Source organism: Salmo salar, chromosome ssa22 (genome assembly GCF_905237065.1).
Source record: "Salmo salar chromosome ssa22, Ssal_v3.1, whole genome shotgun sequence".
Lineage (NCBI taxonomy): Eukaryota > Metazoa > Chordata > Actinopteri > Salmoniformes > Salmonidae > Salmo > Salmo salar.
The window spans coordinates 3,009,707-3,022,478 of record NC_059463.1 but is presented as its reverse complement, the minus strand read 5'-3'; the positions used below and the strand labels follow the sequence as shown (position 1 = coordinate 3,022,478).

The following is a 12,772-nucleotide window of genomic DNA, read 5'->3' as shown; positions in this document are numbered from 1 at the left end:
AGGAACCCAGGGCCAACCGCACCAGCATATGGTCTCACAAGGGGTCTGAGGATCTCATCTCGGTACCTAATGGCAGTCAGGCTACCTCTGGCGAGCACATGGAGGGCCGTGCTTCAGCCAGGAAGCATAGGAACTGAGAAGTGGTCTGTGGTTACCACCTGCAGAACCACTCCTTTATTGGGGGTGTCTTGCTAATTGCCTATAATTTCCACCTGTTGTCTATTCCATTTGCACAACAGCATGTGAAATCTATTGTCAATCAGTGTTGCTTCCAAAGTGGACAGTTTGATTTCACAGAAGTGTGATTGACTTGGAGTTACATTGTGTTGTTTAAGTGTTCCCTTAATTTTTTTGAGCAGTATATATATATATACACACACATACATACATACTGAGTATACAAAACATTAAGAACACCTGCTCGTTCCATTACATAGACTGACCAGGTGAATCCAGATGCAAGTTATTAAGATCTCTTATTGATTTCACTTGTTAAATCCACTTCAATCAGTATAGATGAAGGGGAGAAGACAGGTTAAAGAAGGATTTTTAAGCCTTGAGACAATTGAGACATGGATTGGTGTGCAATTAGAGGGTGAATGGGCAAGACAAAATATTTAAGTGCCTTTGAACAGGGTATCGTAGTAGGTGCCAGGCGCACCGGTTTGTGTCAAGAACTGCACCGCTGCTGGGTTTTTCACACTCAACAGTTTCCTGTGTGCATCAAGAATGGTCAACCACCCAAAAGACATCTAGCCAAATGCCAACTACACACAACTGTAGGACCCATTGGAGTCAACATGGGCCAGCATCCCTGTGGAACGCTTTCGACACCTTGTAGAGTCAATGTTCTGACAAATTGAGGCTGTTCTGAGAGCAAAGGGGGGGGGGGGATTCCTAATGTTTTTGTACACTCAGTGTATATTGAGATCTGGCCACGGACCCCTTGCAGTATATTGTACACGGACCCCACTTTGAGAACCTCTGGCCTAGACCAAATCTATGATGAGAACGAATCGTGATTATGTTTATGGCACACCTCTCAGGAATGTTGTGTTTCATTATTGTTGAGCCAGAAACCATAGTGTTTATTGAAACTTCCTGATATTGAACACTTGAATAGGTTACTTATTGAATACCTGTCTGTGATGAAGTTGATTTGTGATAACAAACTGTAACCTGTTGAACCCAAAGCTATGGTAGTTACTGACAGAGAGAACAAGCTCTCCTTGAGTTGCTCCAGTTTCTATGAATTAAACATGTATTTTTGATATCTGACTGGTAATTCCAACGCTTCCCTCCCTGTGTGAAAGATAACCTGTGTGGTAGAATAGTCCAGAGAACCTCCCACCTTGTGTAAAAAAAAAAGGTGGCGTAGTATCGGCTTCAGGAACAGTAAAACCTCAGACACACAGGTAGGATTGTCAAACGTTTGCCTGCCGACAATACTTAGCACTTCTGAACAGAATTTATTTTGTGTTCACACAGCAAAGATCTTGGAGGTCGTCAGCCTTGTTAAAATACTCCAAACCAGAAGGTGGCAGTAGCGTTGTTTGGCAATGCATATCTGTCCGTATTGCTTATGGTCTAGAGCACGTGTCAAACTCATTCGACAGAGGGCAGAGTGTTTTCACTCCTCCCTTGTACTTCGTTGATGAATTAAGGTCACTAATTAGTAATAACTCCCCTCACCTGGATGTCTAGGTCTTAATTGAAAGGGAAAGAACTCAAACCCGCAGACACTTGGCCCTCCATGGAATGAGTTTGACACCCCTGGTCTAGAGATTCCAAGCTATCTGAGATAATTTTGCCAAACGTTTAGCTAGCTAGATGAGCAGTGCGAAGTAGAAACAGTAGGTTCGTCACTACCGGGTCGGCACGCAACAAGTACCGCTTTTGTTCTAGCAAGAGAAGGAATGGCCTCCAGCTGTGATAAATGCCTATCGGCAGTCTATCGGCAGTGAGATTCTCTTTGTCTTTTATGCTTTAGGCTATACAAATCCCCCATGTTACATTTGAAGATAGTCGGCAGGATCAGTGACCAGAACACGATAACATTATTGGTTTTAGTAATTCAATTATTTATTGGTAAGGGATCTTTTAGCATATGTATTGGTGCATTTAGTTTTAGTATCCCACCCTGGATAGTCTTAGTTTTAGTGTAACCTCTGAAGCCTGGTATGTTTTTTGGGTAGGTGGGATGGAGGAGTGATAAGGGGCACTCGCCCGGCACTATTGTGGCCTCAATGGCTGTGCCCTCCTCTGCCGTCCCGGTGTATGTAGTGTGTGGCATAACTGCTGGATAAGTACAGTACCAGTCAAAAGTTTGGACACACCTACTCATTCAAGGGTTTTTCTTTATTTTTACTATTTTCTACATTGTAGATTAATAGTGAAGACATAAAACGTATGAATTAACACGTGGAATAATGTAGTAACCAAAAAAGTGTTAAACAAATCAAAATCTATTTTATATTTGAGATTCTTCAATGTAGCCAACTGGAGGTGTGTTGGGTCATTGTCCTGTTGAAAACAAATGATAGTCCCACTAAGCCGAAACCAGATGGGATGCCGTATCGCTGCAGAACGCTGTGGTAGCCATGCTGGTTAAGTGTGCCTTGAATTCTAAATAAATCACAGACAGTGTCACCAGCAAAGCACTCCCACACCATAACAAGTCCTCCTCCATGCTTTACGGTGTTAAATACACATGCAGAGATAATCCGTTCACCCACAACGCATCTCATAAAGACAAGGCGGTTGGAACTAAAAATCTCCAATTTGGACTCCAGACCAAAGGACAAATTTCCACGGGTCTAATGTCCATTGCTTGTGTTTTTTGGCCCAAGCAAGTCTCTTCTTATTATTGGTGTCCTTTAGTAGTGGTTTCTTTGCAGCAATTCAACCATGAAGGCCTGATTTTCATGCAGTCTACTCTGAACAGTTGATGTTGAGATGTGTCTGTTACTTGAACTCTGTGAAGCATTTATTTGGGCTGCAATTTCTGAGGCTAGTAACTCTAATGAACTTATCCTCTGCAGCAGAGGAAACTCTGGGTCTTCCATTCCTGTGGAGGTCCTCAAGAGGTCACCCTGGAATGAGTAGGTGTTCTAAAACTTTTGACCGGTAGTGTATATAGTATGTATAAACTGGAAGTATAAGCCTAAGTGTTGTTGTCCATTAGTTTACTCCAATTAGGGGAGATATGGGAGGGTTAGGGGAAAATAATAATGGAAAAATAATTTTAAAAAATGTATATATGGAGGATTGGAAATGATGCAGACAATTACATTGATTAAAGCCACGATCTATCTGCAACATTGAAGCTGATCTACCCCTTAAAAAACATCTTAGTTAGTTGGTGGTTTACGTGCGGCTGTGCGTTTTTGTTGCTAAAATTACTTTGCTACCTGACAACTTTAAGGTTTTTACTTTTAATCACTGTTTATATTTTTAGTTTTTCCCTCACTCAACTTTTTTTCATTAGACTTTTTCACTCCGGACGCTTTATCTGGACGTGGTTCGTCAGGACCTCCACCAGCCGAAGCTAAGTAGTAACATTAACATGCCTTCTAACTGCAGTCGCTGTACTCATAATATACAGGAGAACGATCGCCTTGCGGCGAGGATAGCTGTGCTGCAAGCCCAGCTTCAGACGCAATTGTTAGGCAAGGGTAATTTCAGTGTAGGAAAGGATGAAACAGCGTCTGTGCCACCAGTAAGTAGAGATAGTAGTATAAATCCCCTCGCACGGTCCCCGCAGCCGGACAACTTTCTCATGGCTTCTGGAGGGGAAATGCTGTAGGAATGCTCAACCGGTGTCGCTCATTCAGCCGACAGTAACTTTCAACTGGTTCTCCCCATTAAGCAGCGAGTCGGAGTCAGAGGCCAAGCCTTCTCTGGTCTCTACTCCTCCCGTTACGGGATCTGAGACGCCGAAGCCTCCAACCATTAGCTCTGACAAATTGAAAACCCTATTCATTGGCGACTCCATTACCTGCAGTATTAGACTTAAAACGAATCATCCAGCGATCATACACTGTTTACCAGGGGGCAGGGCTACCGACGTTAAGGCTAATCTGAAGATGGTGCTGGCTAAAGCTAAAACTGGCTAGTGTAGAGAGTATAGGGATATTGTTATCCACGTCGGCACCAACGATATTAGGATGGAACAGTCAAATTAGCTAGAAAGATGTGTCGGCATCGAGTAATTGTCTCAGTTAGGGGGAGTGATGAGCTCTACAGCAGTCTCACTATTCAATCGCTGGTTGAAAACTGTTTTCTGCCCCTCCCAAAAGATAGAATTTGTAGATAATTGGCCCTCTTTCTGGGACTCACCCACAAACAGGACCAAGCCTGGCCTGTTGAGGAGTGACGGACTCCAGCCTAGCTGGAGGGGTGCTCTCATCTTATCTACAAACATAGACAGGGCACTAACTCCCCTAGCTCCACAATGAAATAGGGTGCAGGCCAGGCAGCAGGCTGTTAGCCAGCCTGCCAGCTTAGTGGAGTCTGCCACTAGCACAGTCAGTGTAGTCAGCTCAGCTATCCCCATTGAGACCGTGTCTGTGCCTCGACCTAGGTTGGGCAAAACTAAACATGGCGGTGTTCGCCTTAGCAATCTCACTAGAATAAAGACCTCCTCCATTCCTGCCATTATTGAAAGAGATTGTGATACCTCACATCTCAAAATAGGGCTACTTAATGTTAGATCCCTCAATTCCAAGGCAGCTATAGTCCATGAACTAATCACTGATCATAATCTTGATGTGATTGGCCAGACTGAAACATGGCTTAAGCCTGATGAATTTACTGTGTTAAATGAGGCCTCACCTCCTGGTTACACTAGTGACCATATCCCCCGCGCATCCCGCAAAGGTGGAGGTGTTGCTAACATTTACGATAGCAAATTTCAATTTACAAAAAACCCAGAAGTTTTCGTCTTTTGAGCTTCTAGTCATGAAATCTTTGCAGCCTACTCAATCACTTTTTATAGCTACTGTTTACAGGCCTCCTGGGCCATATACAGCGTTCCTCACTGAGTTCCCTGAATTCCTATCAGACCTTGTAGTCATAGCAGATAATATTCAAATTTTTGGTGACTTTAATAGTCACATGGAAAAGTCCACAGACCCACTCCAAAAGGCATTCGGAGCCATCATTGACTCAATGTTTTTCCTCATGATCCTGGACTATCGCACCACCATTTTATTACGTTTGCAATTGCAACAAATAATCTGCTCAGACCCCAACCAAGGATCATCAGAAGTCGTGCTATAAATTCTCAGACAACCCAAAGATTCCTTGACGCCCTTCCAGACTCCCTCTGCCTACCTAAGGACGTCAGATGACATAAATCAGTTAACCACCTAACTGAGGAACTCAATTTAACCTTGCGCAATACCCTAGATGCAGTCGCACCCCTAAAAACTAAAAACCTTTGTCATAAGAAACTAGCTCCCTGGTATACAGAAAATACCCGAGCTATGAAGCTAGCTTCCAGAAAATTGGAACGGAAACGGCGTCACACCAAACTGGAAGTCTTTCGACTAGCTTGGAAAGAGAGTACCGTGCAGTATCGAAGAGCCCTCACTGCTGCTCGATCATCCTATTTTTCCAACTTAATTGAGCAAATTACGGACTCCTCTTTAAATCTGCGTATTCCTCCAAAGCTCAGTTGTCCTGAGTCTGCACAACTCTGCCAGGACCTAGGATCAAGGGAGACACTCAAGTGTTGTAGTACTATATCTCTTGACACAATGATGAAAATAATCATGGCATCTAATCCTTCAAGCTGCATACTGGAACCTATTCCAACTAAACTACTGAAAGAGCTGCTTCCTGTGCTTGGCCCTCCTATGTTGAACATAATAAACGGCTCTCTATCCACCGGATGTGTACCAAACTCACTAAAAGTGGCAGTAATAAAGCCTCTCTTGAAAAAGCCAAACCTTGACCCAGAAAATATAGAAAACTAAATCGGCCTATATCGATTCTCCCATTCCTCTCTAAAAAAATTGAAAAAGCTGTTGCGCTTCAACTCACTGCCCTCCTGAAGAGAAACAATGTATCCGAAATGCTTCAGTCTGGTATTAAACCCCATTCACAGCACTGAGACTGCACTTGTGAAGGTGGTAAATTACCTTTTAATAGCGTCAGACCGAGGCTCTGCATCTGTCCTCGTGCTCCTAGACCTTAGTGCTGCTTTTGATACCATCGATCACCACATTCTTTTGGAGAGATTGGAAACCCAAATTGGTCTACACGGACAAGTTCTGGCCTGGTTTAGATCTTATCTGTCGGAAAGATATCAGTTTGTCTCTGTGGATGGTTTGTCCTCTGACAAATCAACTGTAAATGTCGGTGTTCCTCAAGGTTCCGTTTTAGGACCACTATTGTTTTCACTATATATTTCACCTCTTGGGGGATGTCATTCGAAAACATAATGTTAACTTTCACTGCTATGCGAATGACACACAGCTGTACATTTCGATGAACCATGGTGAAGCCCCAAAATTGCCCTCACTGGAAGCCTGTGTTTCGGACATAAGGAAGTGGATGGCTGCAAATGTTCTACTTTTAAACTCGGACAAAACAGAGATGTTTGTTCTAGGTCCAAGAAACAAAGAGATCTTCTGTTGAATCTGACAATTAACCTTGATGGTTGTACAGTCGTCTCAAATAAAACTGTGAAGGACCTCGGCGTTACTCTGGACCTGATCTCTCTTTTGACAAACATATCAAGACTGTTTCAAGGACAGCTTTTTTCCATCTACGTAACATTGCAGAAATCTGAAATTTTCTGTCCAAATATTATGCAGAAAAATTAACCCATTCTTTTGTCACTTCTAGTTTAGACTACTGCAATGCTCTACTTTCCGACTACCCGGATAAAGCACTAAATAAACTTCAGTTAGTGCTAAATACGGCTGTTAGGATCCTAATCTGGACTACAGCCTAAATTACAGTAGCAGCATCAACAAGGACTTCATATTATTCTATTATTTTTCCTTTGCCAATCATTGAAATACTTTCTATACATTTTATGAAGAGACATTCTGTATAATAAATATCAGAACGTCATTCCAGTCTCAGCCTCTTCCCTCCCACCAGCTCTAAGAACCTGTATTGTATGGTTAGGCAAAGCTCCCCATGCTCTGGTTTAAACATGGGGTGGTATAGGATCGGCTACACTTATTTCTCTACCTCCTCACATATACAAAAGAGGTCAGACATTTAGCACTCAACCCAGGCAGTAGAACAAATAATTCACAACAACACCAAAGTTTACAAAAAGAGCCATACTGGATTCATAGCATAACAGAGTTTACCATTGTGTCGTAATCATAGACATTAATGATGATTACTGGGGGGTCGTCTCTTAATTCGTCCTTACTACCCTCCATGAGGATCTGGTCAAACAGGAGCAGCTCACACCAGGTCGGGGAGAGAGTCTCCTCCATCACCTAAAATACAACCACAAAAAACAACAAAGGAAGTCATATAGACCTACTGTACATACATGGGTACTTATTTGTGCATGTTTTCATTTAATTAATAAAGACATCATTACTGTATTATTATGGGTACTGACAGACTTCAAACACATAGTCCAAAAGCCAATTGTAAACTACATTGTTCCAGATTGTTCCATTGCATGTGTCACAGGTGATTTCGAAGGTTGAATTGGGATTTTGTTAGTGCACACACTGTTGCTTTTCTTTGATAATCTATGTTAGTAGATCATGATAGTAGATGTAATGGGGAATATTTATGATGAGTAAAAGTTAATATTCAGTTAAGAATGATTAACACAATGCTAAGCATATTGTTTTCCCTTTCTGTAATACACATGATTTCCAGAGTTCTATTTGTGACTCTCAAGGTTGATGTTCACTAGACTCGATGCATTATGTTATGTATTAAACTAATATCTGTTGATAGCGACTGACGCCAGACTGGCTGTACAAGGACTGAGGACACCAATATGTTATCTAGTATGGGCTCTGTGGGACGCTAGCGTCCCACCCGCAGTACAGCCAGTGAAATAGCAGGGTGGCAAATTCAAAACAACAAAAATCTCATAATTCAAATTTCTCAAACATACAAGTATTATACACCATTTTAAAGATAAGATTCTCCTTAATCTAACCACAGTGTCCGATGTCAAAAAGGCTTTATGGCGAAAGCAAAACATTAGATTATGTTAGGACATCACCTTGACAAGAAAAACCACACAGCCATTTTCCAAGCAAGGAGAGGCGTCACAAAAACCAGAAATACAGCTAAAATGAATCACTAACCTTTGATGATCTTCATCAGATGACACTCCCAGGACTCAATGTTACAAAATACATGTATGATTTGTCCGATAAAGTTCATATTTATATCCATAAACCCCATTTTACATTGGCGCGTGATGTTCAGAAAATGTATTCCCACCAAAACACCCGGTGAATGAGCACATCAATTTACAAAAATACTCATCATAAACGTTGATAAACTTTACAACAGTTTTGAAATAATTATAGATATACTACTCCTTAATGCAACCGCTGTGTCAGATTTTAAAATAGCTTTTCGGCGAAAGCACATTTTTCAATATTCTGAGTACAGAGCTCAGCCATCAAAGCAAGCTATACAGTTACCCACCAAGTTCTGGAGTCAACTAAACTCAGAATTAGTACTATAAATCTTCCCTTACCTTTGCTGATCTTTGTCAGAATGCACTCCCAGGACTCCCACTTCCACAAGAAATGTTAGTTTTGTTGGAAATACTCCATATTTATGTCCAAATACCTCCTTTTGTTCGCGCGTTCAGGTCACTAATCCAAAGGCATAACGCGAGAGCGCTGAACCAGAGACAAAAAGTAAAATAGTTCCATTACCATTCATAGAAACATGTCAAACAATGTTTACAATCAATCAATAGCGTCTTTTTAACATAAAACGTCGATAATATTCCAACCGGACAATAGCGTATTCATTACAGAAGAAAAAGAAGGAGCGGTGCGCCAAACGTGCCTGCGCAGTAAACAACTCACTGCTCCCAAGCAGTCCACTGATTGAATGAGCTCCTATTCTCTGCCCAGTAACAGTAGACGGATGAAACAAGTTTCTACAGGCTGTTGACAGCCATTGGAAGCCTAATGAAGTACAAAATGACCCCACAGACACTGTAGTTTGAACAGGGATTAGATAGAAGAACTACAAGTCACTTCCTGGTTGGATTTTTTCTCAGGTTTTTGCCTGCCATATGAGTTCTGTTATACTCACAGACATCATTCAAACAGTTTAGAAACGTCAGAGTGTTTTCCATCCAAATCTACTAATAATATGCATATCCTACCTTCTGGGCCCGAGAAGCAGGCAGTTTAATTTGGCCACGTATTAATCTGAATTTCTGAATACTTGTCACAGTATCTAACGAAGGTGGGCGGCGCTCGGCGGTCGTCGTCGCCGGCCTATTAGCTGCCACCGATCGTTGTTTCTGTGTCTTTTGGTTTTGTCTGTATCTCGCACCTGTTTTGTGTTTGTCATTAGTGGGGGGTTATTTAGTGTGTATTTTCAGTTGGGGTTCTCGTGCGGGATTGTTTATTGTCCACTCAGGACAGTTGCGATTGTAAAACTGTTATTGTCTATTATATTGCTGGGCTGCGCCCCGTGCGCTTTTTTTTCTTCAGTGCGCTTATTTTGGGAAGGTGTTTTCCCCTGGCGGACTTCGCCACGCGCCCTGTGCCCTACGGCTATTGCGTGTTGCTATTATTATTAAAACACAGTTGCTCCGGCCCTCTGTCTCCTGCTCCTGATTCCACATCTCCACTGGTACTAGACAGACGTGACAATACTGCCCCGTCACCAAGAAGTTATTGTATTGATGACCTTGTGTGATTCTGTAGCATCTGGCAAAGTAGTCAGTGTCTTTTGTTTTGATTGTGTTCAAGCCTCTCGGGCTGATGTTTACAGAACATTGGTACTGTGAGATTAAAATATAAGGGCCGGCTGAGAGAAGGCGAGTTAGACATTTTCTCTGCTACAGTGCTAGAGGTGTCTCCCTGTTGCAACTTGTATTAAACCAGGTTGATTTATGATTGACAATATATTTTGTTCACCTGAATATCCCCTTTACAGTAGATCATGATAGATCATTTATATGATAGTAAACTGTTCAATTCTTCACGTATTCTGTCTGTCCATCCTATAGTTGTATAATTTTCCACTGTATATTATCTTCTATCCCAGAAGTATATGAACTCCATTCCTCCCATTGAAACCCAGATGGTACTCTAGTGGTGGGTTAACAAGTGCCTCCGGTTTGTGACTCACTCACCCGTGAGACCTGGCATTGTGTGGAGAACACCACCTTGGTGAAGGGGTCAGACAGTCCATTGTCATCTGCTGCCACGATGCCACGAGCCTGGTAGATATGGGCACGCAACTGGAAATAGCGGCTGTCTGGAAATACAGAAAAGCCGGAGAAACTCATTAAGATGTCAGATTCAAATAATGGGTGTGTAGTTTATCCATTGTGAGTGACAAATTGCAACAGGTTTGTGTATATAGATATGATATCTTAATTCTTTTACTTTGCTGTTGCAGAGAATTTTCCTGCACCACAGTTCTCTGTCTCAATAGATCTCACACCTAAACTACAGCCTACCGTAGCCTATAAAAAGTAATTTCCTGTTTTTTTAAATAATCAAATACTACTGCAGGATTATTTTACTTGTGCAACGAAACTGGTCAAATTAAGATCCGACATCTGTATGTGTGCCCATCCGTGCATGCCAATGTAAGGGTGTGTGTGGGTGAATAACAATATCTTGACCATTAGTCCAAGAGGGAATTCCCCCTTGAGCCGAGGGTGACACTGATTTTGAAGTCGCAAGGCGGGGCTACCTCATCACGAGACCATGAGCCCAACTCATGTCCACTACATGTGTCAGGCTGCATATGTGTGTGAGTGAGTTTGAGTGTGTGTATTGCATCCGAGGGAGTCATCAGAGGTAACGGTGGAACTGTTACCTTCGCAGGAGAGTTTGATGGGGGCCATGTTCATAGGGACAGGGATGATGCCCATAGCCTCCTCGTACACAGGCTTGAACTCAGCTGGCAGGCTGGTAACACAGTTCTTGGAGTATTTGGTGATACCAAGCCATAGATACACCTCCAGCTTAGCAAAGATCTCCCCCACTGGGCAACCTGGAGCCTAAAGACACAAGAGAACTTTGATTTGGAGTTTGTTGATTGTTAAACACAGGAATACAAAGTTCTCGAAATTCCATAGAATAACATTAAAATGCAATATGATACTTGTATGAATTAAATTAAACAGTGATACATATTATACATTAATACAGTTAGTATAGAACACCATATAGAGATTTGGGAGATACCTTCAAGTATATGGTGGTGAGTTTCCCACAGTCTTTCCCCCTTTCCTCCTCCACCAAAGAGAAGAGGATGGAGTGGGAGGGGATCCTGGCAAAGGCCACCCGTTTCCCTACACTCATCATCCACACAAACACATCTGGCAGGGTGCTCTGAGGCTGCAGATAGAGAGAGAAAGAGATAGAGGCAGACAGGCAGAAAGACAAAAATAGAAATAGATTGAGAAAAAAAGTCCTGCATAGAAATAGTTAACATCTAAAAGTCAGTAAGAGCTGTTGATCCTCATTGTCTCCTTACTGCTGTACTGTTTGCTGCTACTTGGCTACCTGACCTGCCCTAACTTTTTGAGTGGCTTTTTACTCTTAATAACTATTTATTCAAACTCTTTATTTAACAAGTTTACCAACGTCTTAGTTTTGTCCTCACATAACTTTTTTAATTCAATGTTTTTCACCCCGGGCGCTTTATCTGAACATAGATCTGCAGGACCTCCTCAGGCCGAAAAAATAGCTAAGTAACATGATGCCGTCTCATTGCAGTTGCTGTACTCTTAATATACAGGAGAACTATCGCCTTACGGTGAGGATAGCCGAGTTGCAAGCTCGGCTTCAGACGCAATCGTTAGGCAAAGGCAATTGAAGTGTAGGAAAGGATGATACAGCGTCTGTGCCACCAGTAAATACAGGTAGTAGTGATAATCCCCCTGCACAGTCCACGCAGCTCGACAATTTTCTCATGTCATCTGGAAAGAAATGCTGTCGGCATGCTCAACTGGTGTCGCTCATTTAGCTGATAGAAACTTTCAACCGATTTTCTCCACTAAGCAAGGAGTCGGTTTCAGACCCCGAGCCTTCTCCACCCAATACGGGGTCTGAGCCACCGAAGCCTCCCACCATTAGTTCCGACATTGAAAACCCTAGTCATTGGCAACTCCATTACCCGCAATATTAGGCTTTAAAAAAATCATCCAGCGATCATACATTGTTTACCGGGGGCAGGACTACCGACATAAAGGCTAATCTGAAGATGTTGCTGGTTAAGGCTAAAACTGTCAGGTGTAGATTGTATAGGGATATTGTTATCCACGTCGGCACCAACAATGTTAGGATGAAACAGTCAGAGGTCACCAAACGCAACATTATGTTAGTGCGTAACTTAGCTAGAAAGATGTGTTGACATCGAGTAATTGTCTCTGGCCCCCTCCCAGTTGGGGAAGTGATGAGCGCTACAGCAGACTTGCACAACTCAATCGCTCGTAGAAAACTGTTTTCTGCCCCTCCCAAAAGACAGAATTAGTAGATAACTGGCCCTCTTTCTGGGACTCCCACACAAACAGGACCAAGCCTGGCCTGCTGAAGAGTGACGGACTCCATCCAAGCTG

General features: G+C 42.4%; 1 protein-coding gene across 1 annotated transcript in view; it reads right to left on the bottom strand.

The window, feature by feature from the left end:
- Positions 1–12,772, bottom strand: part of fer1l4 (fer-1 like family member 4) — a 109,240-nt gene that overhangs the window by 49,176 nt on the left and 47,292 nt on the right. Inside the window, exons 23-26 of the mRNA XM_045705303.1 lie at positions 11,397–11,549; positions 11,026–11,209; positions 10,331–10,455; positions 7,332–7,466 (exon numbers count right to left, since the gene is read on the bottom strand). Of these exons, the coding sequence (XP_045561259.1) occupies positions 7,332–7,466; positions 10,331–10,455; positions 11,026–11,209; positions 11,397–11,549 (597 nt within the window). The remainder of the gene's footprint in view (positions 1–7,331; positions 7,467–10,330; positions 10,456–11,025; positions 11,210–11,396; positions 11,550–12,772) is intronic.